General features: G+C 40.1%; 2 protein-coding genes across 2 annotated transcripts in view; one reads left to right on the top strand and one right to left on the bottom strand.

The window, feature by feature from the left end:
- The window catches only part of acaca (acetyl-CoA carboxylase alpha), a 286,714-nt gene that overhangs the window by 206,942 nt on the left and 52,902 nt on the right, over window positions 1-26,870 (top strand). The window contains exons 45-48 of the mRNA XM_059973293.1: window positions 7,851-7,994; window positions 8,956-9,076; window positions 13,829-13,925; window positions 23,960-24,056. Coding sequence (XP_059829276.1) covers window positions 7,851-7,994; window positions 8,956-9,076; window positions 13,829-13,925; window positions 23,960-24,056 — 459 coding nt within the window. The remainder of the gene's footprint in view (window positions 1-7,850; window positions 7,995-8,955; window positions 9,077-13,828; window positions 13,926-23,959; window positions 24,057-26,870) is intronic.
- aatf (apoptosis antagonizing transcription factor) overlaps window positions 9,116-26,870 on the bottom strand; it is a 177,325-nt gene continuing 159,570 nt past the window's right edge. The window contains exon 12 of the mRNA XM_059973294.1: window positions 9,116-9,272. Coding sequence (XP_059829277.1) covers window positions 9,212-9,272 — 61 coding nt within the window. The 3' untranslated portion in view covers window positions 9,116-9,211. The remainder of the gene's footprint in view (window positions 9,273-26,870) is intronic.

Below are 26,870 nucleotides of genomic sequence, written 5' to 3'. Positions count from 1 at the left end.
CCATGTCTGCCGCTGTCATCTTGGTTGCAGCCAATGTAAAACTAGAGCGCATTGGCGTCCTGGACCAAGAAAGAGATAGGAGGTTCAGGACAATGACATCAAATCATTCAAACCCTTGGCAAATAAAACTTTCTGAATGTACTTTGTTTTCATGCTCAAAGAATTTTGCCTCTATTGTGCTAAACACTTACTATTTGAGTTGCTAGCTGGAGGGGAGTTCAGTTAGCAGTACTGAGAGAGGCCAAATCACTGTTAAATAGCAACAAATGCACATCCAGTGACAGGGGCACTACTTGCTGTCTTGGAAGGACTAGGATGCAGTTTCTCGCATCCTGGTCCAGAATCACAAACGTCTTGTGTTCCCAAATACTTAAGTCAATTAAAAATGTATAAATAATGCATTAAGTACAAAAATGCAAATTCGTTATTTTGGCCATATAGTAAGGCCCAACAAGCCTGTGCTGCCCAGTTAATTCCATGTGCCCAATAATCCAAACACGAGGAAATCTGCAGATGCTGGAAATTCAAGCAACACACACAAAATGCTGGTGGAGCACAGCAGGCCAGACAGCATCTATAGGAAGAAGTACAATCGACATTTCGGGCCGAGACCCTTCGTCGGGACTAATGTTAGTCCTGAACATGAAACGTAGACTGTTCATCTCCCTGTAGATGCTGCCTGGCCTGCTGCGTTCCACCAGCATTTTGTGTGTGTTGTCCAATAATCCCACTAATCTGCACTTCTTTGGAATGTGGGAAGAAACTGGAGCATCTGGAGGAAACCTCACAGTCACAGGGAGAACGTACAAGCTCCCTATAGACCATGGCAGAAATTGAACTCAAGTTACTGGCGCTTTAATAGCATTACACTAACACCTTGCTACCATGCTGCCCCAATTCAAGGTTGACAGCATGGAGCTGCCAGATATTGAGCTCAGGGGCTCTTCTCCCTCATGGCTGTCCCTCTTGATTCAGAGGAATGGATTTGCTGTCCAGCTGACGCAGCTTTGGGAAGCAATTTACCTGATACACCTGTTGGGGAAAATGCAATAAAATTGCAGTCTTTTTCTGGATTCCATCTGAAGTTCAGTGTCACAGTGCAGTTAGGTAAATCCCAGCTTGGAGTGCCAGGCAAGTTGGATAGTCCATATTCAAGATGCTAGTGTTTCATCGTGGAACTAGGGACACCATGGAGGTGTAGTAGTTAGCATGATGCTACTACAGCACAGGGCATTTGGAGTTCAATTCCCACCTCTACCTGTAAAGCGTTTGTATCTTCTCCCCGTGGCCGCATGTGTTTCCTCCAGGTGCTCTGGTTTCCTCCCACAGTCCAAAACATACTGGTTAGTAGTTTAATTAGTTCTTGTAAATTCTCCTGTGATTAGACTTGTGTTAGTTTGCTGGGCGGTGCGGAAAGTTCTTTCCTGTGCTGTATCGGCAAATAAATAAACTTCCAGCAGTTTTCAATAAGATGCCTTCCTGCTTTTATCCAGAGAAAGAAGAAAAAAGAATTTACAAAAAGAATTTTTACTATTGTTATGCCCATCCGTTATGGAGTAACGTTTTATGGTGAATGTTTTAGTTTAATTTACAACTTTTTTTATCAACCATATCTGCCACTTCGCAATAATCATTATTGCATCTTCTGGAAACTTATTAAATTTGTGCCTTTTTTTCCATAACATCCTCTCCTAATCAAGTATTGCTGTATTCCTTCCAGAAATAGCATTATTTTATAGATGCTCTTTGGTTTTGTTTTGGATATTAGTGGAATAAATAGATTTATTTATTTAGTTTGTGAAGGGAGTTTGTGAAGGAACGTGATGCTGAGGTGAAGGATCATCCAGGAACTTGTTGAATAGCAGAACCTGCACGGAATGGAAGAGCCTACAAAAAGTAGTGGATACAGTCCAGTCTATCACAGGAAAAGCTCTCCCCATCCTTGAGCACATCGATAAGGTCCACTGCCACAAGTAAAGTAGTTAAGAACCCCCACCATCCAGGCATGCTCTTTTCTTGCTGCTGACATCAGGAAGGAGGTGCAGGAGCCTTGGGTCCCATGGCCACAGGTTCAAGAACAGTTATTACCATTCAGCACCCAGGCTTCTGAACCATTGTGGGTAATTTCACTCACTTCAACACTGAACTGATTCCACAACCTATGGATTCACTTTCAAGGTCTAAACTATGTTCTCAATATTATTTATTTATTTATTTGTTTTGTTTTGTTTTTGCACTGTTTGTCTTCCGTTGCATGTTGCTTGTCAGTCTTTGTGTGTAGTTTTTCATTGATTTAGTTTTATTTCTTTGTTCCACTGTGAATACCTGCAGGAAAATGAATCTCGGGGTAGTATATGGTGACATACAGGTACTTCGATAATAAATTTACTTTGAACCTTGAACTTTTAGGATGAAGCAACCTACCAGCCCGTTTCTGCTTTTATTTTTCAGAACATTTTTTTATTTTGCAATTTTATTCTTGGTCATCATTGCTGTAACCAAGTTGAGACCCAGTTTGTGTGCTTCGATCAGTTGGCCACCTTTTTCAAAATGCAATTTTGTCATTCATCCACAGTTGACCATACTGTGTATTTGGAATTAATAATTAATGATTGCTATTCTTGTGACTAATTACTCTACCCTTTCATTTCTGATTATGGTGTTGTTTTATTAGTGTGTAAATTGAGTTAACCAGATGTTCTTCCACTGCCAGAAAGAAGTGCATGGTGGCTAAAGCACATTTTGGAATTTTAAGAACTATTGTTATTTAATCACTTTTGGTATTTCTAAAGGAGAAAATGGTGGGTCTATAATGGAAAGAGCTAAAAACTTAAATTGGCAGAAATATGATTAACAACTTTGGGAATGCAATTGGTTTATAAAATGTTTTACATGTAGAATTTTTTCAAAGCTTACTTAAATATTAGAATATCACTAATTAAATATAATTAGTAAATTGATGAAATTTAGTGGAGTTAAATGTAGTGAGTAATTCATGAGCAAAGTAGTAATTGCAAAATGAAGTGACTAAGTCTCTGAGGTGATATGAATGCTAAAATGCTTTTGCATTGGAATTGGCAGGTGTTTTGTCAATGAGTCCAAAAGGAGTTTTCTATCACTGAAAGTGCATGGATTGTTTGGAGCAGAGGCTCTGCATTTGTGATTTAGGCTGCAGCCTGGCTTGTTGCTTGAGCATGCTTGTGTGGAATTCTCTGCAAGCACCGAGGACACAGTGTTGCTAGTAGGAGGAATGTTAGTGCGTAACTCCTCCTAAGGTATGGTTGTCCAGTACCATGGTGTGTAGATGTTGGATGATGGCAGTATTCAGATTGACTTTCTAAAGCAGCCTCCGGTATTTGTTTGGTTTCAGATCACTGGTGCAGCCTTTGGTTGCCAGTTTTGGTAGTGTTTCAATCCTGCCATCTTGCACCTTACAAGTTTTAATTTTAATTGTCAAAATTTATTCCTTTCACCTATTTCTTTAACACTCCACAAAACTTCTTTGGTGACTCTTTATCAAATGTTGAGCAAAATCATCTAGGTGAAGAGGGTCAGAATATTTTGATGCATTGCAGGTGATGCATCAATGCGGTTTTCCATTGTGTTTGATGATGTAAAATTGCAGATTTACTACAGCTGTTTTTAAAATTGCAGACTTGATATTGTCACTTTCTCATAGAAACTTGAGTGTAGTGTTCAAGTATTGGGTAAATCACTGCCTTTGCCCACTAAGAGTGTTAAGTACGTATTCAGATTGACCATCTCAGTAGCTAGTATGTGAACAATTCAAACTGTCACAGGTAATGAGCAAGGTTGTAAGTTCCAACTACTAAAAAATGCTGGCTTAAACCTCAAAAAATTTGAAGGTACTTACTGTTGAATTACTTGTAGCTGTTTGAATTAACTCTTACCTTGAGATGTTAAGCTGAGCTCACATCTGTCTGCTTTTGGAAGCCAAGTGACCTACAAAGGCACAGTTGCAAAAGGAGTTGGAAGCTTTCCAGGCATCTATGTTAAAGTGTTTTAAGCAAAGTTAGCAAAGTACATTAACTAAATGCTATGCCTTAATGTGATTTAGTTTGGTTTCCTTAACTAGATAAGTATAGTCTCTCCAGTTCTGAGATTTATTCTGGGAAGAAGTTTTGATGTAAGATATTTACATTGTAAGTATTTAATTCAGGCCTTGTATCTTTTTTGCTCTAAAATTATGTTCCAGGATTAGTGAAGTGCTTCCTCTAAACTTGGAGGAGGGGCTCCAGCTATTTCTCATGCGGAAAAACCCATCGTAACTCTTGCTTACACCTGCAGTGCTGGTGAATTATGGGTCTTTCATACTGGTGGATGAACGCCGGTAATTCACTGTCACAGGTGAGGTATCATCCTGGGTGTTCAGAATTATCATCACATAAATCGTGTAATGAGGAACTTGGGCTGAAGCGACTTTACTCTGAAGAGGGGAAGTGCTGAGCTTGTTTACTGCATAAACTGTGCTGCTGGTTTTTATTGTGCGGTATATCTCTCCAATGCAGTCGAAATCTCAGCCTGTGTTTTATTGCAGACAGTGCCAGACTGATGTGTTTGGCTTGCAATGATGTGCTTCTCTCCTCATAAAATAAACTGCCCGTGGCACGGAAGTGTTATTACAAATGCCTACACTGCCAGGCAGAATGTTGAAAAGCTGTGGGCTTGTTGCATCCTTTTTGGTTTTCCCCTCAAGGGTATGGACAGGGGGAAGGTATAACATCATTATTCAGTAGTGCTCAGGTTCAAGTCCCTGATAGTTAGTGCTGGGTGCTTTAGAATATGACTTACATCTGCAGACAAAGCTAATCATGAGCAGGCGTAGCTCATTCAGAAGTATGGTCAATCTTCAGCCATCTGAATGATATGGAGAGCAATGGTCCAACCACAGGAGCAGTCTGAACAATACCAAAATGTCTACAGGTCCAGTACTAACTCTGGAAGTGGGCAATTCAAGATTAGACTAGCATTTTTTTGTCACATGTACATTGAAGTATACAGTGAAATGTGCTATGGTGTTAGGGATGTGCTGAGACAGCCCTCAATTGTCGCCACGCTTCCGGTGCGAGCATAGCGTGCCCACAACTTACTAACCCTCACTGATAATGCCTTTGGAATGTGGGAGCAAACTGGAGCACCAGGAGGAAAATCGACGTCGTCACAGGAGAACGCACAAACTCCTTACAGGCAGTAGCAGGAATTACAGCTGGCGCTGTAAGCATTGCACAGACAGCTATGTTGTGTGCTCTCTCATGATTTGTCACTGCACAAGCCAAGAGGCCTTTGCCGCCATCTGATACGTCATGGGAGATGGAAGGTCGTAAGCAGCGAGCTGGCTGTGTGCCCAGAGACCGGAGTTGTTTGGGCACAGAGCTCGTAAAAAGCAACGCAACAGACTTTTAAATCATAAATCAGCAAGTTTTTTGTTAATGTCTCCCGTCTCGCTGTGAAACGGGGATACCTCTTTTTCCCTTATTAGGGAGCAAGAGAGCCTGTGGTATGTTGAATAGTCTTTGAGGTTCTGCAAGTCTGTGTCTTTATTGATGCTTTGCTTGAGTGCTCAGTGGCGGGTGCCAATCCCTTTTTGCTAGTGGAGGAGGGGGTCATCACTGCTGCTTATGTGTGGTAGGGGGGAACTGGCTTTGTGGTTCTAACATTTAACTATCATTCATTCTTTGGGGCACTCCTGTTTCATGGATGTTTGCAAAGAAAAAGAATTTCAGGATGTATATTGTATATACTTCTCTGACATTAAATGTACCTATTGAAGATGGCTGGAAAACTGTTGCCCATATACACAGCAATGTTAAAATGTTATCAGAGAGACAATTGTAGTTGGGCTAATGTTTTAAATTTCATATGCTGTTAATATGAAAATGCTTTGTACGTGTTCAAAACATCATGGTGACAAACTCATGTAAACAAACTTAAGTTGACCTCTGTTAATGATTCCAGTAGGTACTGATATCTCTGAGGTCAGCTTAATGAGACTCTTGGACAGAAACTCATTTCCAGCCATCTGTAATCCTGTTCTCATCTGGGTTCCATGCTTGCCCTTCCAGGGTACACGGCAAGACAAAATATGAATATGCAGTTTCCCTTCCCACTAGGGCTGGGTTAGTGGAGCAAATTGGGGCATAGTTCCGGACAATATCAAGATGCCCCATCTCTGCCATAACTTCCAGTTTTAATATAATGGATACTGCATACAGCCTAGAATTGAATCGTGGACCTTTTTGTGCAGGAGAGGGTATTGATCTTAATTTCCTGTTTGAGCAATGACATACATCAAGTTCAAGCTCACCTCCAATTGCAGACCAAAACAAAATATTGGCTCAAATATTAATGTAAACTGAAAATATGACAAATTTTATCAGTTTGTTAAATATTTTGTAGAAGCAAAATTAATTGATTGGTATTTATGATGTAGAATCTTCCACATTCTGGATGGAGTTAAATATCTGGAAATTCATAGGTTTGTACGTCTGGAATGTTCTGTTAATTCTGATTTCCAGAATTTGCAACTTTTAAATTTTGCTTAATGTGCTTCAAAGTAGTCTCAACACTGCATTTACCCCTGTACTTTTCTACTTTACTCAAAGGATATAAGCATTCATCAGATCTTTTCACATTCATATACTGGTTGAACATCATGTAATTAAGATCTACCAGTGATTTAACAACAGACTTCATATTTTCAATTTTTTAAACTCAACAAAATCTCAAAAACTTTTCCTCTGAGAATGTGCATTTCTTTGGTTGTGCAGACGTTAAGAATATTTTAATATTTAAAATATTCTAGAGATCCGTGGAACATTGTGGGCATGCTATGTTGGCACCGAAGTGTGAGGCGACCCTTGCGGGTTGCTCCAGGCACATTCTTGAGTGTGCTGGTTGTTAACGCCAACGATGAATTTCACTGCATGTTTTGATGTATATATAAGTCTGAATCTTACAATTGTCATTTTCAGATTATTTGAGTAATATTTACCTGATTTTCTTGCCGTTACTCGGTGGTTACCGGTCCTTGTTTCAAAGCGCTGAGTATTGTGGCCATGGAAACCTTTTTTTAACCAGTTAGTGTTACCAGGTGTGTGGCAATTCCATCAACCCGGTCTTATTTTATATTCAACCACTCAAGTTCTGACCTGGCCTTGCTCCAACTGGAATAAATGTTTTACGAGGGGTCCTCAGCTGCAGTGGGAAAGAACCAGTGGATATTTTAAGAGGGCGTGGAGAAGGACCTAAGAGTCCACGGCTTAGTTCATCTCAAGCAGCTGAGTAACCGAGGACTCTGATCTATGGGCCATTCCCAGGGACACATATTGAAACAGACATCAAATAGATATGAGCTTGGTGGCTCTTTGCTCTGTACAAAACTTGTTGGTCTTCCAGCGCAATGAGATATTTGTAAAAGAAAAGTGTAAGGGAAGATTTGACAGCTAGCATATTCCAGGCTACAGGAGTACATGCTATGGGATGTGCTAAAGTTTGGTGTCGACAATGCAGAAATCCTGGGGCAATGGACCACTGACAATGGTCCTTCTGCTACTAGACCTGGAAAGGCTGAGTTGAGTAGGGAAGCCCTCTCAGATAATGAAAGAGTATATTACCTCAAGGATCCAGGTGAAAACTATGATTTTCTTAAAAAAGTATTAATACTAGTGAATGTAAAAAGTTTTTGCACTGCGTTTTTCTTTTATCTAATTAGATAGGTTTTTCCCTAACCTGGGGTTAGAAAGTCTCAAGGAAATTGCTAAACCATCAAAACTGTGATGAACTTGTTTTGATGTTAATTTCAGTGTTGCTTTTGCTTTTAAATCTCAAAGGTGCTAGGTCGAGAGGTGTACACGTCCAACAACCAGCTGGGAGGTGTCCAGATCATGCACAACAATGGTGTGACCCACACAACAGTCTATGATGACTTCGAGGGAGTGGTCGTCCTTCTCCAGTGGCTGTCCTACATGCCCAAGGTCTGTTTTCAAAGTTGTATTTTGAGCAAAAATATTCATGACCTCTTAATATACATTATTTATGATAACTATTAAAAGAAAATGACTGTAATCAAATACTACAGGTGCAGCTGGTAGTAACCCACTCTGTTACTTGGATAGCCAAAAATAAACCATTACAGGAGAATAGTTAATTTTCAGTTAATAGTTGCTTAGTTTATTAACAGGCATTGATACACGTAACAAAGAAAACCCAGATCTGCTTATAATAGATCATAACTGTAACCATTATAATTTCATATAACATATAAATTATGTGTTTGATAGATAACAATGTGGACATTTATTTTAAGATTTTTTTTAAACTTTAATCAAAAATGCTACAGACAATTTTTTTAATAGACAATAATATACATTTGAGGCAATGCTGTTCATAAGTCTTGAATATCTAATAGATAAAGATATATACTGTTTGTAATTGCAGGCTTAATGGACAGTTTATACAGTTACGAACTATGTAGCTGCTAGTTTCCACATTTACGAATTTAAACTCATTGAACTGATGCACTTTCAATAGGCAATAATCCACAATTTTAAGAGAACTTGAGTGAGGTGTGTATGTGGAACCATGTGATAATGAAAGTTGACATTGAATTTAGGTGCTATTTTTTAACTGAACTTATTTTTAAAGTACGTGGCTTTGTGGAATTGAGGGTGCCTGGGAGAAGGATATTTGTACCTCTGTTGAAAGGTTATCTCCTGTACCTACAGGCAACCTTTATTGGTTTTCTCACAATTTTTTTTTCTGTGGAAAATTCATAATGGATGTTTTTCATCATGGATGAACTTTTAATGACATTTATCTGCCTTGTTGCTGCTGGTCTTATAAATTTTATGTTGCATTTGCTTTGGTAGATTTGGAGGTGGTATTTTGTTTTGTAAATTGGAGTTGATTTTATTTGTACAATCTTTTTATTTGTAGAATGTATCAAGTTCCGTGCCCATCCTCAAGCCCAAGGATCCCATTGATAGAGTTATTGAATTTGTTCCGACAAAAGCACCTTATGATCCTCGGTGGATGCTTGCTGGACGAACTCACCCAAGTAAGGAAAAGAAAAATTTTGTGCTTCAGTTACAATAAATTACACTGTGAAGGAAGGAAGTTTATTTTCAGCGTTGTGGGAAGATATTCATTGAGTAACCACAGTAGGAGGAGACATGAGCCAGTACTTTTTTATTTAGTTAGCTATCCAACTGCTGGAGTTGTAGTTGAAGCAAAATGCAACAGATGCTGCGAACCTGAAACAGAAACAGGCAATGCCAAAAATAGTCAGTAGGTCAGTTCTGAGTACCTGAGTACGAGTGATGGTCCTGCAATGTTAACTCTGTTCCTCTCTCCACAGTTGCTGCTTGACATGTTGAGTGTTTCTGTCATTTTATATTTTTGTTTCAATTTCTTGATGAATTAATTTAGTGGTTCAAACAATGTGCAGTCTGAACTAGCCTTTTCTTTCCATTTTTCTCCGCTCCCCTGCTGAATCAGAATCAGGTTTATTATCACCAGCACGTGTCGTGACATTTGTTGACTTAGCAGCAGCAGTTCAATGCACTACGTGATGATTAGAAAGAAGAAAAAAACTGTAAATCAGTTACAGTGCATATATGTATATTGAATAGATTCAATATAGTGCAAAGACAGAAAGAATATTTTTTTAAGAGAACTGAAGTTGATATGATCAATTCCATTTATTAATTGAAGTTCAGGCCCCATGTCCATGCCATTATATGGTCAACTTCTGTGTCTAACGTTAAAGTGAGGAGTGGGACTGAACAGTGTTAAACTGCTGTGCCCACCTTCACCATCAAAGCCTCCAACCATAACCATTTGACTAAAATCTGTGCACCTAGCTCTCATACTTGAGTACCTCAACTTAAATTGAGTTGAAGTCCTCATCTTTGCCTTGTATACTTCTGGACTTGATAATTGCAACATACATAAATGACATTTAACTGTCATTCATTCTTTGGAGTACTCTGTTTTCATAGATGGTTGTGAAGGATGCATATTGTATACATTTCTCTGACATTAAATGTACCTTTTGAAACCTTTGAAATATTCCTAGCCTTTAACTCTGAACAATTTTGACATCACACAAATCTCGAATGCTCAACTCCTCACTCACACGAACCCCTAGTCACCTACAAACCTTATCTGCATTGGCTTCCAGTTATTAAATTTTTAAATTCTCACCATTGCTTTCATTTTCTCGCTCTCCTCAGTTATTTCCCCAGCCCTGTGACTACACCAATGGTTATGACTTCCAGATCATTCCAGAGTTTAAATATCCACCACTAGCAGCAAATCCTTCAGCTGCCAGCAGTGTAGGTTCTATCACATCCCTCACAATTCACTTTGCACTCTAGGTGCGATTTAAGAACTTGGCTGTTTGACCGCTGTATTCTTCACCTGCCCAAACAGTGCCTGGCTTGTGTTGTTTGATAATGTTCCTGTGAAGCAGTTGAGATATTTTACTTCATTAAGCGTTATTCATGACGGCAAGACAGTGTTGTATCAGAAGCAAAAAACCACAAACTATTTTACTATCCTTTAGAGGACCACATTAGTTACACTTGCACCTTAGTACTGGTTTCAAATTTCTACCTATTTGTGCAAATTAAATTCACATTTTGATAGTAGTCTCCCATCTGTCAACTGGGGTGTTTTGATAATATTTTTGCATTTGTGTTATATAATGGGTTTAGCTTTCCCTCTGGTAAGCAAGCACATAAGCTTTTAGCTTCCTTGACAAACAGGATGAACTTAGGTATTCAAATCCATATTTTTCTACAAGTGTTAACACAGGTTGATAAGGTGATGAGAAAGTATATAGTTTAACAAAAAATCTGATGGAGATACTAAATGTGTCGAACAGCATCTATAGGAGGAAGTATTTGTCATTTGGGCCAAAACCCTGATTAGTCCAGCAGATTTTTCATTGCTCCGGATTTGAGTATTTGCAGTCTCTTTTGTCTCTGAGGTACGTAGTTTGCTTGCTTTCATAGGGCTGGGCGTAGACTATAAAACTTGGGAGGTGATGTTGCAAGTTCACAAAATACTGATTAGACTACACTATTACGTACCCCGTAACTGGGTCACTTACCAGCAAAGATAGAGAGGTCCATTGAAGCCTGATGATACAATTTTTTAACAGTATTTATTAGTAAAAATACACAAAAGTAATATTAATGCAGATATACAGATAATATACATCGTCAATACTAAATCTAAAAGTGCGGGTATAATAATAATCAATAAGAAATAAGCACTATCGTCTAGGGGATAATGTATTGTCGGATGGAACTATAAAAGTCACTCAGTTCATGCAGGCTGCAGCCTTTGGGGACCACTGGGTTTGCAATAGTTGGACAGAGAGAGAGATTTTGAGAAACTTGTCGGCTTTCCTTTTATGATTTCGATCCGTCAGAGTCTCGTTGGTGTGGCCGTTCACTTGTGGCCTCTCCTTTAGCTAAGCCGTTCTCCCGTGGTGAGCCCGTCAATCCCAGGCAGGGGAAGGACGCACAAGAGCCCCCCACCGGCTTTTTGCTATAAAACGCTGTCACGGGATTTCCAGCGTTTCTCCTGGTGCGTCTAAAGGGGTTGTTCCCCAGACCCTCTTTTATTCTTACTCACGGGGTCTCAGATGTCAGTCAGGTTGGGATGATGCAATCCCTCAACCAGCCCACTCTGGTCATCCCCTGAGGGGCTTCAATGAATAGTACAGTACTCAATACACAATTCCGTCTCCAAGAGACAATGGCCATTATCAGTGGCTTTGTTTTCGCTGAGGCCAGGACACATTCCAAACCTTGTGGATTCTGGACATCTCTCTCTCATTTCCTGGGTCCCAGACCCGAATTAATAGCGATCTTGCGGTTCTCAAAAAGGAAGGGGCGACTTTGTACCCTTCGGCCCCTCAGAGTTGTGGCACATTCGTAACAATACATGAAATATAGTTGGCCACATCATAGGAAGGACGTTAACGCACTGGAGAGGGTGCAGAGGGGATTTACCAGGCTTTGCCTGAATTGGAGGGCTAATTTATGGGTGGAGATTGGAAAGACGGGACTTGTTTTCCCTTAAAAAAAAAGGAAGCTACAGTGTGACATGATAGAGAAATATAAAATTATAAGAGGCATAGATGGTTTACAGTGAGAGGAAAGAGTTTTAAAGGGGATCTAAAGGGAAAGATTTTTATCCAGATAGCGGTTGATGTCTGGGACCTTCTGCCAAAGGAAGTGGTGGAATCAGATTATAACTATGTTTAAGAAGCCTTTAGATGGCACTTGAATAAGCAAGGCATTGATGGGCGGGGACCTAATGTGGGCAAATGCAATTATTGTAGATGGACAAGAATGGATATGCTTGGACAAGGAATCCACTTCTGTGCTGTACAACTCTGTCTCTAATACTGAACAACCTTCAGTTGTCTAACCAAAGTTAATGTGATCAAGTTTTAGAAACAGTTGAGATCACGCAGACATTATACAATATATTATGTCTTTAGTATTACCAGTCAAAGATGAGTTTATAGGGATCAATATTTATCTAAGGTCTACTTCTGTGGACTCTGTGAGGGTACTTAATTCAAGGCTCTAAAGAGTGTGCATCTCATAAACAATAAATTACCTTGATATAACTGCTACTAGGTAGAGCAGTAGCCACGAGGGAGCATGCAGTTGCTTCCTTCAGTAAATGCTACAAAAAAAAACTAGCCAACGTTGAGTTCCTGATGAGTAGACTAACTTGTCAGTTGTCTTGTTTGTAGAATTTTGGTATATGTGAGGTGACTTAAGTGTTCCACACACCAGCAGTGTTATCAAACTGATGTGTTATTTATGAGATGCATCGGATGTTTCAAGAGGCTTGATGGATGCATGTTCCATCTGTGTGTTAAAAGAATTAATTACCAAGAGAAAGACATGGTCTAGTTTCACCAAAAAAAACACTTGTTTGAGTATTCATTGTCTTGTATTGAGGTAATTGTGATTGTCTCTAGAATGCTGCACCAGCAGTGTTTCTAGTGACTCCAGCTCCTAATTTAGTGAGAGGTTTAAAGAGCAGATGATTCCTAGTGATAAGTTACTTCAGATCTCTCATAGGTTAAAAGTTAAAGTAATTTATTACAGAAGATGGCAGTGCGATATTCTTCATATTGACAACAAACACAGGTTTGGAATGTAAAAGGCAGTCAACGACACCTGACTTCAAGATAATTTCAGGATTGATGGTAACATTATACTGTAGGGTCAAAGTCACATGGATTGAGAAGTAGACTAACAATATGGTAATTACAGTTTGACTTTTGATTAAAACACTTGCTGAAGTGATTAAGCCAACACGATTGCTTATCTAAACCTCTCGGGTTTAAATTGCTTTTTTGTGCTTTGTGTTGTTTCTTTCCACGAAAACTACTAATTTACTGAACTATTTCCTTCAAGCCCTGTCAAATTTTTTGCCCAAATTTCAGTTAGCTAGAAAATTAATAGAAGAATTGTAGTTAAACTTCTGTGTCTGTAAAATGGCTACAAAGAAGCTCCACTCATGGGGCAAAGTGTGTAATTATAAAGATGTTCTGAATGTTCCATCCAAATTGGGACATTGTGCATGTGTGTGTGTTCTAAGAAATACTGAACTTGTTGGAAGATGAGGTTTGGTAGGATCCAGCTGGTGATCATCAGGTTACTTTCAAGACTAGGCAATGGTTCTTGAATGAAACTTGATAGAGACACAGTCTTATGCTTAAGTAAATAGAAATAAAAATTGAACAAAATTATAGCTTTCTTTATCCCTGCAGCACAAAAAGGACAATGGCAAAGTGGCTTCTTTGACAATGGATCCTTCACGGAAATCATGCAACCCTGGGCACAGACAGTGGTGGTAGGAAGAGCCAGGTATTTTATAAGATACTCCTTTATCAGTTATTTAATTATTTAACCTTTCCATTTCCTCCACTCCTATCCCACCCCACACAGAGTGCTCCCCAGCAAGATTGGTCAATGTGATAATATTGGTAGGACCCATATGGGCAAATTAATCCCTTTCCTTCTGCCCTCATGTAAAATTGAATGAGTGTAAGTCTTGAGCCCACGTTATCAAGGGATATGTTTGCTATTGCATAAGTACATGAGGAAACCTGTTTGCCTAGAGTAGAGGGATATTCTGGTAAGTAAGATCAGATGTTGTGAACCTGCTTTCAACAACTTGAATTGGTGTGCTTGAAAACTGTAAAAGGAATGTAATGTTGTATTGGAATCCTGGAGAATGCCAGAAGTTATCCATACCCTTTTGAGTTCTGGCAGTACTTTATTAAATCCCAGCTCTTGCAACATCAGCTTATAAGACGCTAATGAAAATGTGAAATGAAGCTCTTTCCCAAATTTCAAAAAGCCATCCTTGTATCTATGATATACTCTTTTGTCAATTTATCCATTTCGGAACTTTTTTTTAAGCAGCTTTCAACAGTTGAGCAGAGGTTTTGAGGTATATTCTCACGAGAGCTGGACTGTGCCTTCTCAAATTCATTTCATATGGGCTGAACGTGTATGACTTCCATCCTATGTTTCAGCAATTCAACATTTCTTATGTTGGAAGTGAGCTCTGTTTAAGCAATCACCTAGCATAAATAAATTAATTTCATCTATGAGGGAAACAATACATGTGGTGAGGTGAGGAGGGAATGTAGATAATCTGTTTGCCCTTTCTCTCAGAGCAATTGTTTAGCACTTTCCAGAGCCTGCCACTCCTTTTGGTTAACAGAATCCATTAAATCTCTCATAAGCAGCCTCCCATGGTGGCCAGCAGCAGCTTTCTCTGTGCTGCTTATCTGATGTGAAAGTTGAAGTTTCTCCATTCAGGTGCCAAGTGAAAATAAAAGAAAAACACAAATTACTAGAACAAATTATATTCCATTGCCCACTATTTCCCCAGTTTTTTTTTATAACATAGTATTCATACAGGTCAAAAAGGGGCTATTTATCTCATAGTCAGTGGTAGTACCCCAAAAGATATGCCAATTAATGATACTCCCACCTTTTCTTTGTTGTTTTACTATCTCTGCCTTTTAAATTGAAGTTTCAACTTCTTTTTGATAATTAATGAATCAGCTTTCTCCAGTTTTTCAGCCTGACTGTAATTTATTTGTTGATTTTTTTTAAAGAAAGCTCATTTACGCTCCACTCCTGTAGCTTTTTTTTGTCAATTATCTGCTTAGCCTAAAGCATTTGGAATAGCTTCTTCCCATCTAATTTACCAAATTCTCTCATTGGGTTGAAAGTCTAGAAGGGAAGAGAGCTGCCAACAAACCCCCACCCTTGGGTGGGAATGAGCGTTGAGATGACGATGCCCTCTTTGACAGACGTGCCTGTGTATTGCAGCATGTAAGTTGGGGTCAGATGCCCTTTCATCTGACCACTGAGATCAGATGAACTGATTAGTCTTGCTAGCTGAGGGGCAGGATGCTCTTTCAATCTGGCCCCTCAGCTTCACGTCAATTGGCATTTGTAACATAGATGAGGCCACTAGATTGAAAAGGTTAAGTACAGGTTAAATGTCTTGTGATTTATTTGATATTATTGCCTCTAATTTATTTCAAATATATATTAAATTCTTCTTTTATTTTGGTAATGTTGGTTATTTTTTTAATTATTCGACTGTTTCCAGCTATGCCTGAGCTGTCATAAGGACATTAGGGATAGCACATCCTCCAGTTGGCCTATGTAGAGGCCTAGTCACTACTCACAAAATGCACTGCTACAGAATACTTGCAATGAGACCTGGAGTGCTTAGACCTATAAGGTTGCTCAAGGTTTCTGGGGCCTTGTGAGATCTTGTGCTTAGTAGAGCATGATCCGGCTCATTATTTTGAACACTTCCATTAAGGCTTAGCTTTCTCTCCTTTCGACATAATCGACACTCCCTTGCTGTGCTAAAATGGCAGACGCAAATGTGGTGTACGCATCCATTGATTTAATGTTGCATTGCTGTCCCTATCTAAGAGTACTTGAAGCGAACAGGCAACTGTAGAAAAGCAAAAGGGGGGGATGAAAATGATGAAATTCATAAATAAACTTGAAAACTATTGGAATTGTGCAACTGTCGTTCAAATCTGAAAGAGAGTGTTAGATTTTCATTGTTGAAGCGAGTCATTCCATGTTGCTCTTCATTGGATTTGGTCATTTGCAACTTGGAGCATAATGGCAAGCACTTTCCCTTTCTGGAACAGTTTTTGACGGCACAGGCTGACTCAAGCACCTGGGTATGTGGACCTCATTCTAATGAAGGCAATACATAACTCTGTCCTGTGTCCCAAAATAGGACTATTGTCCATGAAAGCATTGTATAATAAATGGTTGCTGACACAGTAGGACTCTTCTCTTCCGCTTTTCCCCAGCTTCTCTTACTAAATGGACTACTTACTTGCAATCCCACCAATTTTTACCACCCTTCCCCCCCCCCCACCCTCCCCAACTCACGCAGCCATCCTAATTTTATCCGATTCATTTCTTGCCTCTCTTCGTTGACACTCTTCAAGGGACAGTTAAATGGATGTCCTTTTGTTTGTCATGATGAAATGATGGCAATTACTCAGATGTTTTCAATGACACGGCAGTCTAAAATGCTTGAGTGGTTTTGTGTATAAATGAGGCACCAGCAAACGTGCAGAATAGCAAGAGAAACAAAAGAGCTTAGAGCACTTAAATGTCTTTCTTCGAAGAGAAGTGTGTTTTTGTTTTGGCAGTGGTTTAAGGGAGCAAAGCCAATCTTAAATGCATTGTAAAATTTAGATAGTGCCCAAAGCACCTATTTGCCTCTGTGGGGTTCAGTAGTAGCAAGCCAAATGTTGTGTGAAAAGATTAACTAGTAAAGAGGTGGACACATTAGTGAGCTCATTGGAGCTGCAAGATTAGAGCTTTTATTCTGTTTTGTACAATGATAGTTTACTCGCTGGCGAGCACAGACCTGATCCAGACCTGTTTTGTCATTGCTTTCAAATGATTTGGATAAATAGTAATTCCTGCTATTTCCATATCCAAGTCAGTAAGTTTGGAATAATGAAAATTTTAAAAACAGATGTAAACTTTGCTAATGGCAAGTTGATGAATATTTCTGGAAACTCGGATACTGAGATTTTAAAGATTATGTTGCTGATTTAAACTGGTATTATAGCAGGTTTTTATCCCAAGGTTAGTAATGAGCGGTGCATTCTGTAAACCTGTGTTGATGTTTGTACTGTGAATGGATTGAATTTGTATTAAAAATACAATAGAACAGTAGGACAGAAGTCTCAGGAAATACAGACAGCAAATCCCCATTTGGGAGCATTTTGAGTTACCAATGCATCTCCAAAATAGAATGTGAAGGTTTTGAAAAACATTCCTTTTTTTTTGCTACTTTGCTGTCAGTTCCAGTGCCAGGTCATGAAGTTAGTGAGGATATAAAGTTCACATAAGTAGTTGCTGAATGGGCAATGTTGGGTGCTGAACAGCAAGATAAAGTAAGCAGGGAGAGAACTGCCAGCATGTGGGATACAAGGGTCATTAAGCTGGTATGACTAATACTGAGATGTTGAATATATTCATACTGAGAGAAATAGATTTTTGCATTATTGGGGAATAGAAGGTTGAGGAGAATAAGCAGTAGAGTGGAGGCCAAGATTGGATCAGCATGTAGATTTTCATTAAGGAACCAGGAGAATTTGACACTTTATTTTCTGTTAAGTGTGTGTGTGTGTATGTTTTTTTTTGGGAGGGGGGACCAAATCCTAACATCACTCCAATATACCAACTGAGTCCAGCTAGTTCAGCTCAATGAATGACTACTGGTGTCTTAGAATGTACAGTGCAGGAAACTGGCCGTTTCACCGGCCATGGTTCCACTAATCATGATGCCAATCTAAACTCATTCCATCAGCCAGTAAGTACATGGTCTATATCCCTTTATTTCTTGCCTGCTCATGTGTTTGTCTAAATGCCTCTTAAATGTCACCATTTGTAATACATGCAGATGACTTACCGTATGGAGTCATAGAACACTAAACAGAAACAGATCCTTTGCCCATCTGAACCGCAAGGAGAGATAGCAAAGTGTTGTTAAAATGAGCTCTACAAATTAAACTCCCAACTATTATTTCCCAGTTTATTTCACCAACACTTGGATATCTCTTTGCAGTCTAAGGCTACTTCCACACAACTAACAATTCCCATCATTGTTCCTGTCATACATGCAATTACTGATTTTTTTACCTCCTGGATCCACATCCAATTCAGCCAGCAGAGGTGGTAGGTGCAAGTTCAGGAGAAGTACAGAGGGCTATAGTCTGGTGAAGGTACTTTCGAATAGTTCAGAAACTAGGTTGGCATGGACTAGGTGGGCCAAGTGGCCTGTTTAAGGAGTATTGAGGGACCTTGTAGAGCCAGGTCTCTAGATCCCAGAATATGATAATGCAGACAGTGTTTAGGAAGCTACATGTTAGACAAGTTATCGAATATAGAGCTAGTGACATAATGGCCAACCTTAATAAAATTTTGATCAGACCTCAGCTGGAATAGTTGGCAGTTCTGGGCACCATGCTGTACAAGGATGTTGTGTACAGTGTGTTAGTGTTATAGAGGGTGCTGAGGCGATTTGTCATGATATATAGCCTGGGATGGAGCAGTTCAGTTATGAGGAGAGACTGGATAATCTCGGTCTCTCTCTCTAAAATGGAAGTGGTTAAGTGGAGACGTGATTGAAATATATAAGATTATGATGGGTATAGAATTTTTCCCCTTATTGGAGATAGATAAAACTAGAAGAATGTAGGTTTAATAAAAGGGGAAAGAGATTTAGAGGGGATCCCCTCCACTCTGAGAGTGCTAACTGTCTGGAATGGCCTGCCTGAGAGAGTGGTTGAAGCTGACAGTATTTAAGAGCTGCCTAGATTGCTTAGATGTGGAAGGCCAAGGATTGGGTGATGAGATTTAATACAGATGGGGCAGGTTGGGCTGAATGGTCTTTTCCTGTATTGTGTGATTCTGTTAGAATTTGGTACCTACCTTCAGTGAGCAAATGAGAACCATTAAATAATCATCAAACTGTGGAAGATTCACCCAATTCAGCAGCAAATATGATCTGCCTAAATTTCCATGGAATAATAATTAATTTACTCCTTTGTGAGCTTTAATAAATCTGTTCTTGTATGTTTAACGAATTCATTCCTCACTGTATGGTGGCATTGTTTGGTGCGGGGCATTCTTTTGAAACAATTGGCAGAACCTTTATGTTCTCTTCGCAGGATCATTTTGGATTTGTTTTGGGATGCCCTGTTGCTATAGAATGGCCTGTCATTTGTACAAATAGGAGTGAATACACTGTGTAAGAATAGCTAAGTGATGAACTTGCAGCGTTTAGTTAGGACCCTGAGGTGCATCCATGAACTCTCCATTGACACTGAAACGTGAGGCTCTTGTCACACAGGAAACAACCCGGCAGCCGCAGGCTCAACTATTCATGCATCGACAGGAACTTGAAAGAAGTTTTAATTTCAGTCCACAATTTTTTTTAGTCTTCACATATTTTCTTTGTAAATTTAAGATTCATGTGTAGGTGGTTACTTCCTGATCCATTTTCGGCATATTGGTGCACATGAATATTGAACGATGTGGTGACTCACTACATTGTTATGGAGTCACTTTTGTTGTATTAATTGTTCTTTTCTCCCCATCTTGGCTCGTGTGGGCTGTCATCTGTAATGACCTTCATTTTTCTGCTCTATTAAGTTGCTTTGTGCACTCTCTATTGCAGATTGTTGTTGTGTAGAAATCCTGCTGTAATGTTATCACTACTGGTGCTGTGAAATTTTTTCCTCTTACACTGTGGGGTAGATTTCCCAATACAAGCAGGATCTTGCCATTGTACTTCCAGTCTGTGCAGTACCCTGGTGCACATTGTGGTATAAAATTAAGTTATGCAGAGCTGCTTGGCCTTGCCGGTCTACACCGATGTTTATTCTCCTTCAGCCTTCTTTTTCTTTAACTATGACTTTATGTCATGTTTCTTTCTCCTCTACATCTGTTTGTCTAGCTTTCTTGGCTGTTCTGTGAGAAGTGGATTACACAGTCTCACCAGTCTCAGTGAAGAAGTTGCTCCTGTATTGTTTATGAGATTATTGGTGACAATTTATTGTACCTCGTTTTTGTCTCCTTCAAAAGCTAAAACATTTCCTGTATAGCTACTCATGCTAAGATATATTAGGTCAGCCATCAGTCGTTCTGGAGAAGAGAATCCAGTCTGTTCAGCTTTTCTTGATGGTTATAATCTCTCAATTCCAATGATATCCTTGTGAATCAGATATTACACAATCCCCCTTTTTTTTAAAGTAACCCTGAGGTTCAGCCAGTATGCGTCTGTCTTGGGTATGGCAGCCTCTGGCCTAGCCAAACTGAGAAATCTCGTTTGTGTGGATGCTACGTTACGTGTTGCCCGGTTACAAATCCGAACCGCAAAATATCAGACAGTACACTGTATGCAATTCAACGATTGAACTTTTTAGATCTTAATCTGACTATAGGGTTAGTAAAGAAAACAAAAAGAAAAGGGGCCCATTTTAATGAAACAGCCTAAAATGTACATTGGAGCGCAAGGAATCGTCCGTCCGGACCCATCGACCTCCCTCCGAGCATCGCTGACTGTCAGACCCTCACACCGGCAGTCTGCCAACTCTTTCCATTCGCATCTTCTCTCTCCATCTCTCGCCAACAAAAGATCACAAAATCCCTGCTCCCAGACCCACAAGAAAGAACAACGTGCCACTCATTGCCCTGTTATCTGTAGTCTTAACCCAAACATTGCTGCTATAGAGAAACCATTACCTTAGCAGTGGAACATTTCGGAGCAGCCATTACATTAGCAGTGAAACCTTACAGTGCGTTACATTAATATGCAGACAAGGATCAAGCACTGTACTTGAGCACAATCCAATTCACATTTGATAAAAGTTGAACATAACTTTCTTCAGAAAGAAATAGATACATCAGTGATTTCCATTTTTATTTATAAGGGACCTGGCTCTAAATGGAGATAAAAGTACATCTGTGCTTGCTGATTTAATTAACCCTCAGTCTTTCAGCTTGCTTCACGTCTGTGTTGTATTTGGTCTTTGACTTTGTAAGGAACATCACTGGTGCTCATCTGATAATCAAGCATGAAACTTACTTTTAAAGTAACTTCAGAACAAAACTGCCCATGATGCAGTAATCTGCAAAAGTTTTGGCTTGAACAACTTTTATCAAGTCAAGATGTTCATTTGAAATGAAATGCAGATTAGAATTGATGTGCTTAGCAATCTGAGCAAATTTCAGCAGTGATTTTTTTTCCCGCTGCTGAACATCTTACTAGTAACTACATCCTCTGTACCCAATCATTGGCTCAAAATAAAAAAGATTCCATTTTTGTTGAAATACAAGAACGGTAAAGGAGGCAATTCCGATTGCATCTTGCTTTCCTCTATTACTCTACAGTGCAGTTTTAACATTGTGCAGCATAACCAAAGTCAGAAACATCACTGCTGCAGTCAATGGGTGGTGCAGGATCTGTGAGTCTGCTTCTCTTGAAACTTGCTTTATGATGGATGGATTTACTAGTGTGTTGTGACTGGCTCAGCCCTATGAGCAAAGTGAGCAGCTTAACTGAGAGTAATTTTACTCCCCACAAGATCCTTGTATATATTCTTTTTGGAAGCATTTCATTCACCCACATTTCATGTGGGGTTGTGAGCGCAGGTTGATATTTATTTTTTGGTTGGTCTGCAAACTGCCTGTTCATCCGTTTCATGCTTTGGTGGATGACTTTCACGCAAGGGCACCACCTGGTTGTAATGCCAATAAATAATCTGCAGCTAATTACAAGCGAATGCTGTGTCAGGGTATATATTATAAGGTCTAATTGGCAGACATTTCCTGCTCACATCAAAATTGACTCTTTTAAGGAGACCTAAATTGAACGGACAATACCGCGGGCCACTCCATGTGGTTTCAGTAACGAAGCCTTGAGCACTGTTGGAAATCGGTGCTCCCCTCATCTCTTTCCTCTTGTGACTGCTATCACTCTTGCTCTTGTTCTTTAGCCTGTTCATTCCCATTTTATTCACCTGAAGTCATTGAACACAGAAACAGGCCCTTCAGTCCATCTAGTCCATGCCAAGCTAGCCACATTGAGCTGCACCCAGACCACGTCCCTCCCATCCATGTACCTTAAATGTTGAAATCAAACCTGCATCCACCACTTCCACTGGCACCTTGTGCCATGCTCTCATCATCATCTGAGTTAAGTTTCCCCTCATGTTCCCCCGAGACATTCCACCTTTAGCCCATGACCTCTATTTCCAGTCACACATAATCTCAGTGGACAAAGCCTGCTTGCATTTACCCTATTTGTACCCCTCATAATTATGTATACTCCTATCATCTCTCCCCTCATTCTCCTACGCTCCAGCGGGAAAAAGTTATAACCTATCCATATAACTTAGGCCCTCAAGTCCTGTCAACATCCTTGTAAATTTTCTCTGGAATAACGTAACATTAACATTTTTCCTTTTAGTGCTTGCTGTCTGTTTCTATCTTGCAGATGTGTTCTTGGTTTGAATCCACTAAATAAATACAAATTCATCCTTTCACTTTGGGAAAGGACCCAACGTGAATGCTGACCGTCAAAACAATTTCTCATCTGAAAGTAACACTGTTGAGTAACAAATGGGTACCTTGCTGTAAATGAAATATTACTTGTATCAGTGTGGCATATTTTAAGAGTGAATGTTGTGAAGAAGAGTCTCGGGCCTGAAACGTTGACTGTTTATTCATTTCCATAGATGTTGTGTGACCTGCTGAGTTACTCCAGCATTTTGTGTGTTGTTTTATTTTTGTCCAATTTTATGAAAGGACTTAATAAAATTAGTAAATAATCTAGCACCAAGCCACCATTTGATACATCAACTCTGTGTCATTATTTTGAAAGATCTATCTAAATAGTTTTACTCTTCTCTATTAATATATGATGGGAGCAACCTTGCAGATTAATTCACACTCATTTGAAAGCTATTGTTGTATCTATTGCTCCGACCAATTCAGATCACAACAGTGGTTCATTTAAAGAAGAAAGAGCTCAGTTTGACTCTTGCATGCCACAATGGAATTTTACCCTGGTTACCCAAGTTCTGTTCATTAATATCCGCCTAAAAGAAGAACGGTCCTGTAAGCCCTTCTAACCACCTTTGCAAAACCACCTTGTAGTTATAGTCCTTTGCTTTCTGTGCTGGTAGTTGGCCTTGCTTTCATGCTACCCTTCAGACAGCACACTTTTCCCATCCCAGTCTCTGATGTGGTAAACTGAAATCTCTCATCAGGTGCTGGGTCTAGTGTGAATAAGGTGGGCCAAATGCTTTATTTCATGCTTCACATCACTATGAATGTGATTTGTTTTATTAACCTATATAGTTACATGCATGCATACATTTCAAGTTCATCTTAGGCCACTGTTTACTCGACCACTATCAGATCCTGCCTATCACTGTATAACTCTGTGGTGCTGTCTTCCAGTTTTTTTTTTCCCGCATCTACTCTGGTGGCTCAGTATTTTATGTTAACATCTAACTCCCTGCTACTCTAACTTAGCCTGTTCCCAACAACACAAGTTAACCTTGCCAGAGGGATATTGGATCAGTGTTTCTGCAGCTGTAAATCATTATCTTGAACAAGTCTCCCATCTCTATATCACATCTAGTGTGGGTAACCTAGAGTTTAAATCCTTTCTTCATGTATGTATGATCTAATTTAAGAACATTATACAGCTGCACTTGGAAGTTATTTGCTGCACATCTTTCACCAATAGAGCAATTTTATCATTAAGAAACATGTCAAATGAAACTGAAGCCATTGATTCTTTGCTATTTCAGGTTGGGTGGAATACCTGTAGGAGTAGTTGCTGTGGAAACCAGGACTGTAGAGTTATCAATCCCAGCAGATCCTGCAAACCTGGATTCAGAAGCAAAGGTTGGTCTTGCTAATTTCTGATGTTCTCGAGGTCAACTCATTTTAACAGCATTTTCTCACATCCTGGCATATTATAGTTTTTGTATTGTTGAGGTGATGCAAAAATGGAGCAAAAAGATCAGAAGTGTCAAGATATCTCATTTTAGTAAATGAGGCAGAGCCTGTTTGGAAAGATAGTGCTTTGCAGATCATTGCCAAATTTGATCTGGAACCTGAGTGGTGAAAAGAGCATTGCAGATGCTGGAAATGAGAAATAAGCTGCTGGGAAAGAAACTGTAGAGAGAAATTCAGAGTTAATATTTCATGTTGATGATCCTTCATTACAACTTGAAAATATAAGGGTTTGGAGTAAAATACACTCAGTATCCACCTTAGGTACCTTCTGAAGCTAATAAAGTAGCCAGGTTTAATATCACAGACATATGTCGTGAAATTTGTTGCCTTGCAGCACAGCACAATGCAAGGCATAGTAATAAAAACTATGAATTACAGTAAAAAAAAATTTAAAATAAATTTAAGTAGTGCAAAGAGAGGGGGGAATAATACTGAGGAAGCATTCATGGGATCATTGTCCACTCAGAAATCTGATGGTGAAGTGGAAGAAGCTGTTCCTGAAAATTCGAGTGTGCCTTCAGGCTCCTGGACCTCCTCCTTGATGGTAGCAATGAGAAGCAGGCACAGCCTGGGTGATAGGGGTGCTTAGTGATGGATGCTGCCCTTTTGAAGATAACCAGTGCTGGGGAGGCTGCTGGCCATGATTGTGTTGGCTGAGTTTTGCAGATTACTGCAATTTTTTCTGATTTGTACCAGACCGTGATGCAACCAGTTAAAACGTTTGTTCTCTGCGGTACATCTGAAGTAAATGCATCAATATGTAATTATAGATCTTCAGTGATGTTGACACCCAGGAACTTGAAACTGCTCATTCTTTCCCCTTCTGATCCCTTGATGAGGACTGGTGTGCGCTCCCTCGACTTGCCCCTCCCGAAGTTCACTATCAATTTCTTAGGCTGACTGACGCAGCGTGCAATGTTGGTGCTACGACACCGCTCAACCAGCTAATCTATCTCACTCCTGTGCGCCTCCTCGTCACTATCTGAAGTTCTGCCAACAATAGTTGTGGTTGGCAAACTTAAAGATGCTGTTTGGACTGTGCTTAGCCACACAGTCATGGATGGAGAGAGTGCAAAGCATTGGGCTAAGCACTCATCCTTGAGGAGTAACGGTGTTGATTGTCAGTGAGGAGGAGATGTTATTTCCCATCTGTGGACTGGTCTCCCGATGAGAAAACCAAGGATCCAGTCACAGAGGGATGTACAGAGGCTCAGCTTTTGGAGCTTAATGATTAGAACTAAGAGTATGATTGTGTTGAATGCTGAACTGTAGTTAATAAATACCAGCCTTGTGTAGGTATTACTATTGCCCAGGTGATCCAAAACCAAGTAGATAGCCAGTCAGATTGCATCCACTGTAGACCTATTGTGGCGATAGACAAATAGCAGCCGGTTCAGATCCTTGCTTAAGCAGGAGTTGATTCTAGCCATACCTCTCAAAGTACTTCATCACAGTAGATTTGGGAGTCACTGGGCAATAGTTGTTGAGGCAGTTCACCCAGCTCTTCTTGAGCACTGGTATGATTGTTGCCTTTATGAAGCAGGTGGGAACTTGCGACTGCATCAGTGAGAAATTGAAGATGTCCTTGAATATTCCCACCACTTGGTTGGCACTGGTTTTCTGAATCATACCAGGAACACCATCAGGGCCTGATGCCTTGCGAGGGTTCACCGTCTTGAAAGATGTTCTGATGTTGGCCTCCAAGACAGAGAACACAGGGTCACTGGATGCTGCAGGGATTTACATGGATATAGTTTTACTCGCCCTATTAAAGTGTGCATTAAAAGCATTGAATTCATCTGGCAGTAAAGCAGATAATGTTAGGTATTGCTTTGTAGGAAGTAATGACCTGCAAACCCTGCCAGTGCTGACTTGCATCCAACTTCGTCTCTAACCTCAATCGGAATCATTTTTTCGTTCATAAGATAGCCTTCCGTAGGTCAAACCTGAACGTATTGTAACCTATTGCATCTGCTGCTCCCGGTGTGGCCTCCTCTATATCGGCGAGATCCAACGCAATTTGGGGGACTGCTTCGACAAGCACCTCCGCTCCCTCCGCAACAACAGACAGGATCTCCCGGTTGCCACCCACTTCAACTCTGCTTCACGTTCCCATTCGGATATGTCCATTCATGGCCTCCTCTACTGCCATGATGAGGCCAAACTCAGGTTGGAGGAGCAACACCTCATATACCACCTGGGTAGTCTCCAACCCCTTGGTATGGACGTCGAATTCTCCAACTTCTGGTAATTCCCTCCCTCTCTCTTCCTCCATCCCATTTTCACTCTATCTCCTCTTCTAGCTGCCTATCACCTCTCTCATGATTCTGCCTTCTTCTACTACCCATAGTGCTTTCCCCTTAGATTCCTTCTTCACCTCTCTGGCCTATCCCCTCCCGGCTTCCCTTCCCCCACCCCTTGATCTTTCCTCTGATTGGTTTTCCCCCTGCCCCCTCCTTCTTCAGTCCTGACGAAGGGTCTCGGCCCAAAACATTGACTGCTCATTCCAACGGATGCTGCCCGACCTGCTGAGTTCGTCCAGCTTGTTTGTATGTGCTGAACATATTGTATAGTTCTGGATCACCGATTTTTGAATGCCAGATGTCTTGCTCTCAGCAGATGATGACTCTCCTGGTTCATCCACAGCTTTTCTTTTGGATGTTCTCAAAGGCACACATTTATCCACACAGAGTTTGATGA

The sequence above is a fragment of the Hypanus sabinus genome, chromosome 6 (assembly GCF_030144855.1).
Source record: "Hypanus sabinus isolate sHypSab1 chromosome 6, sHypSab1.hap1, whole genome shotgun sequence".
Lineage (NCBI taxonomy): Eukaryota > Metazoa > Chordata > Chondrichthyes > Myliobatiformes > Dasyatidae > Hypanus > Hypanus sabinus.
The sequence above is the reverse complement of the archived record's forward strand: the minus strand, read 5'-3'. Positions and strand labels throughout refer to the sequence as shown.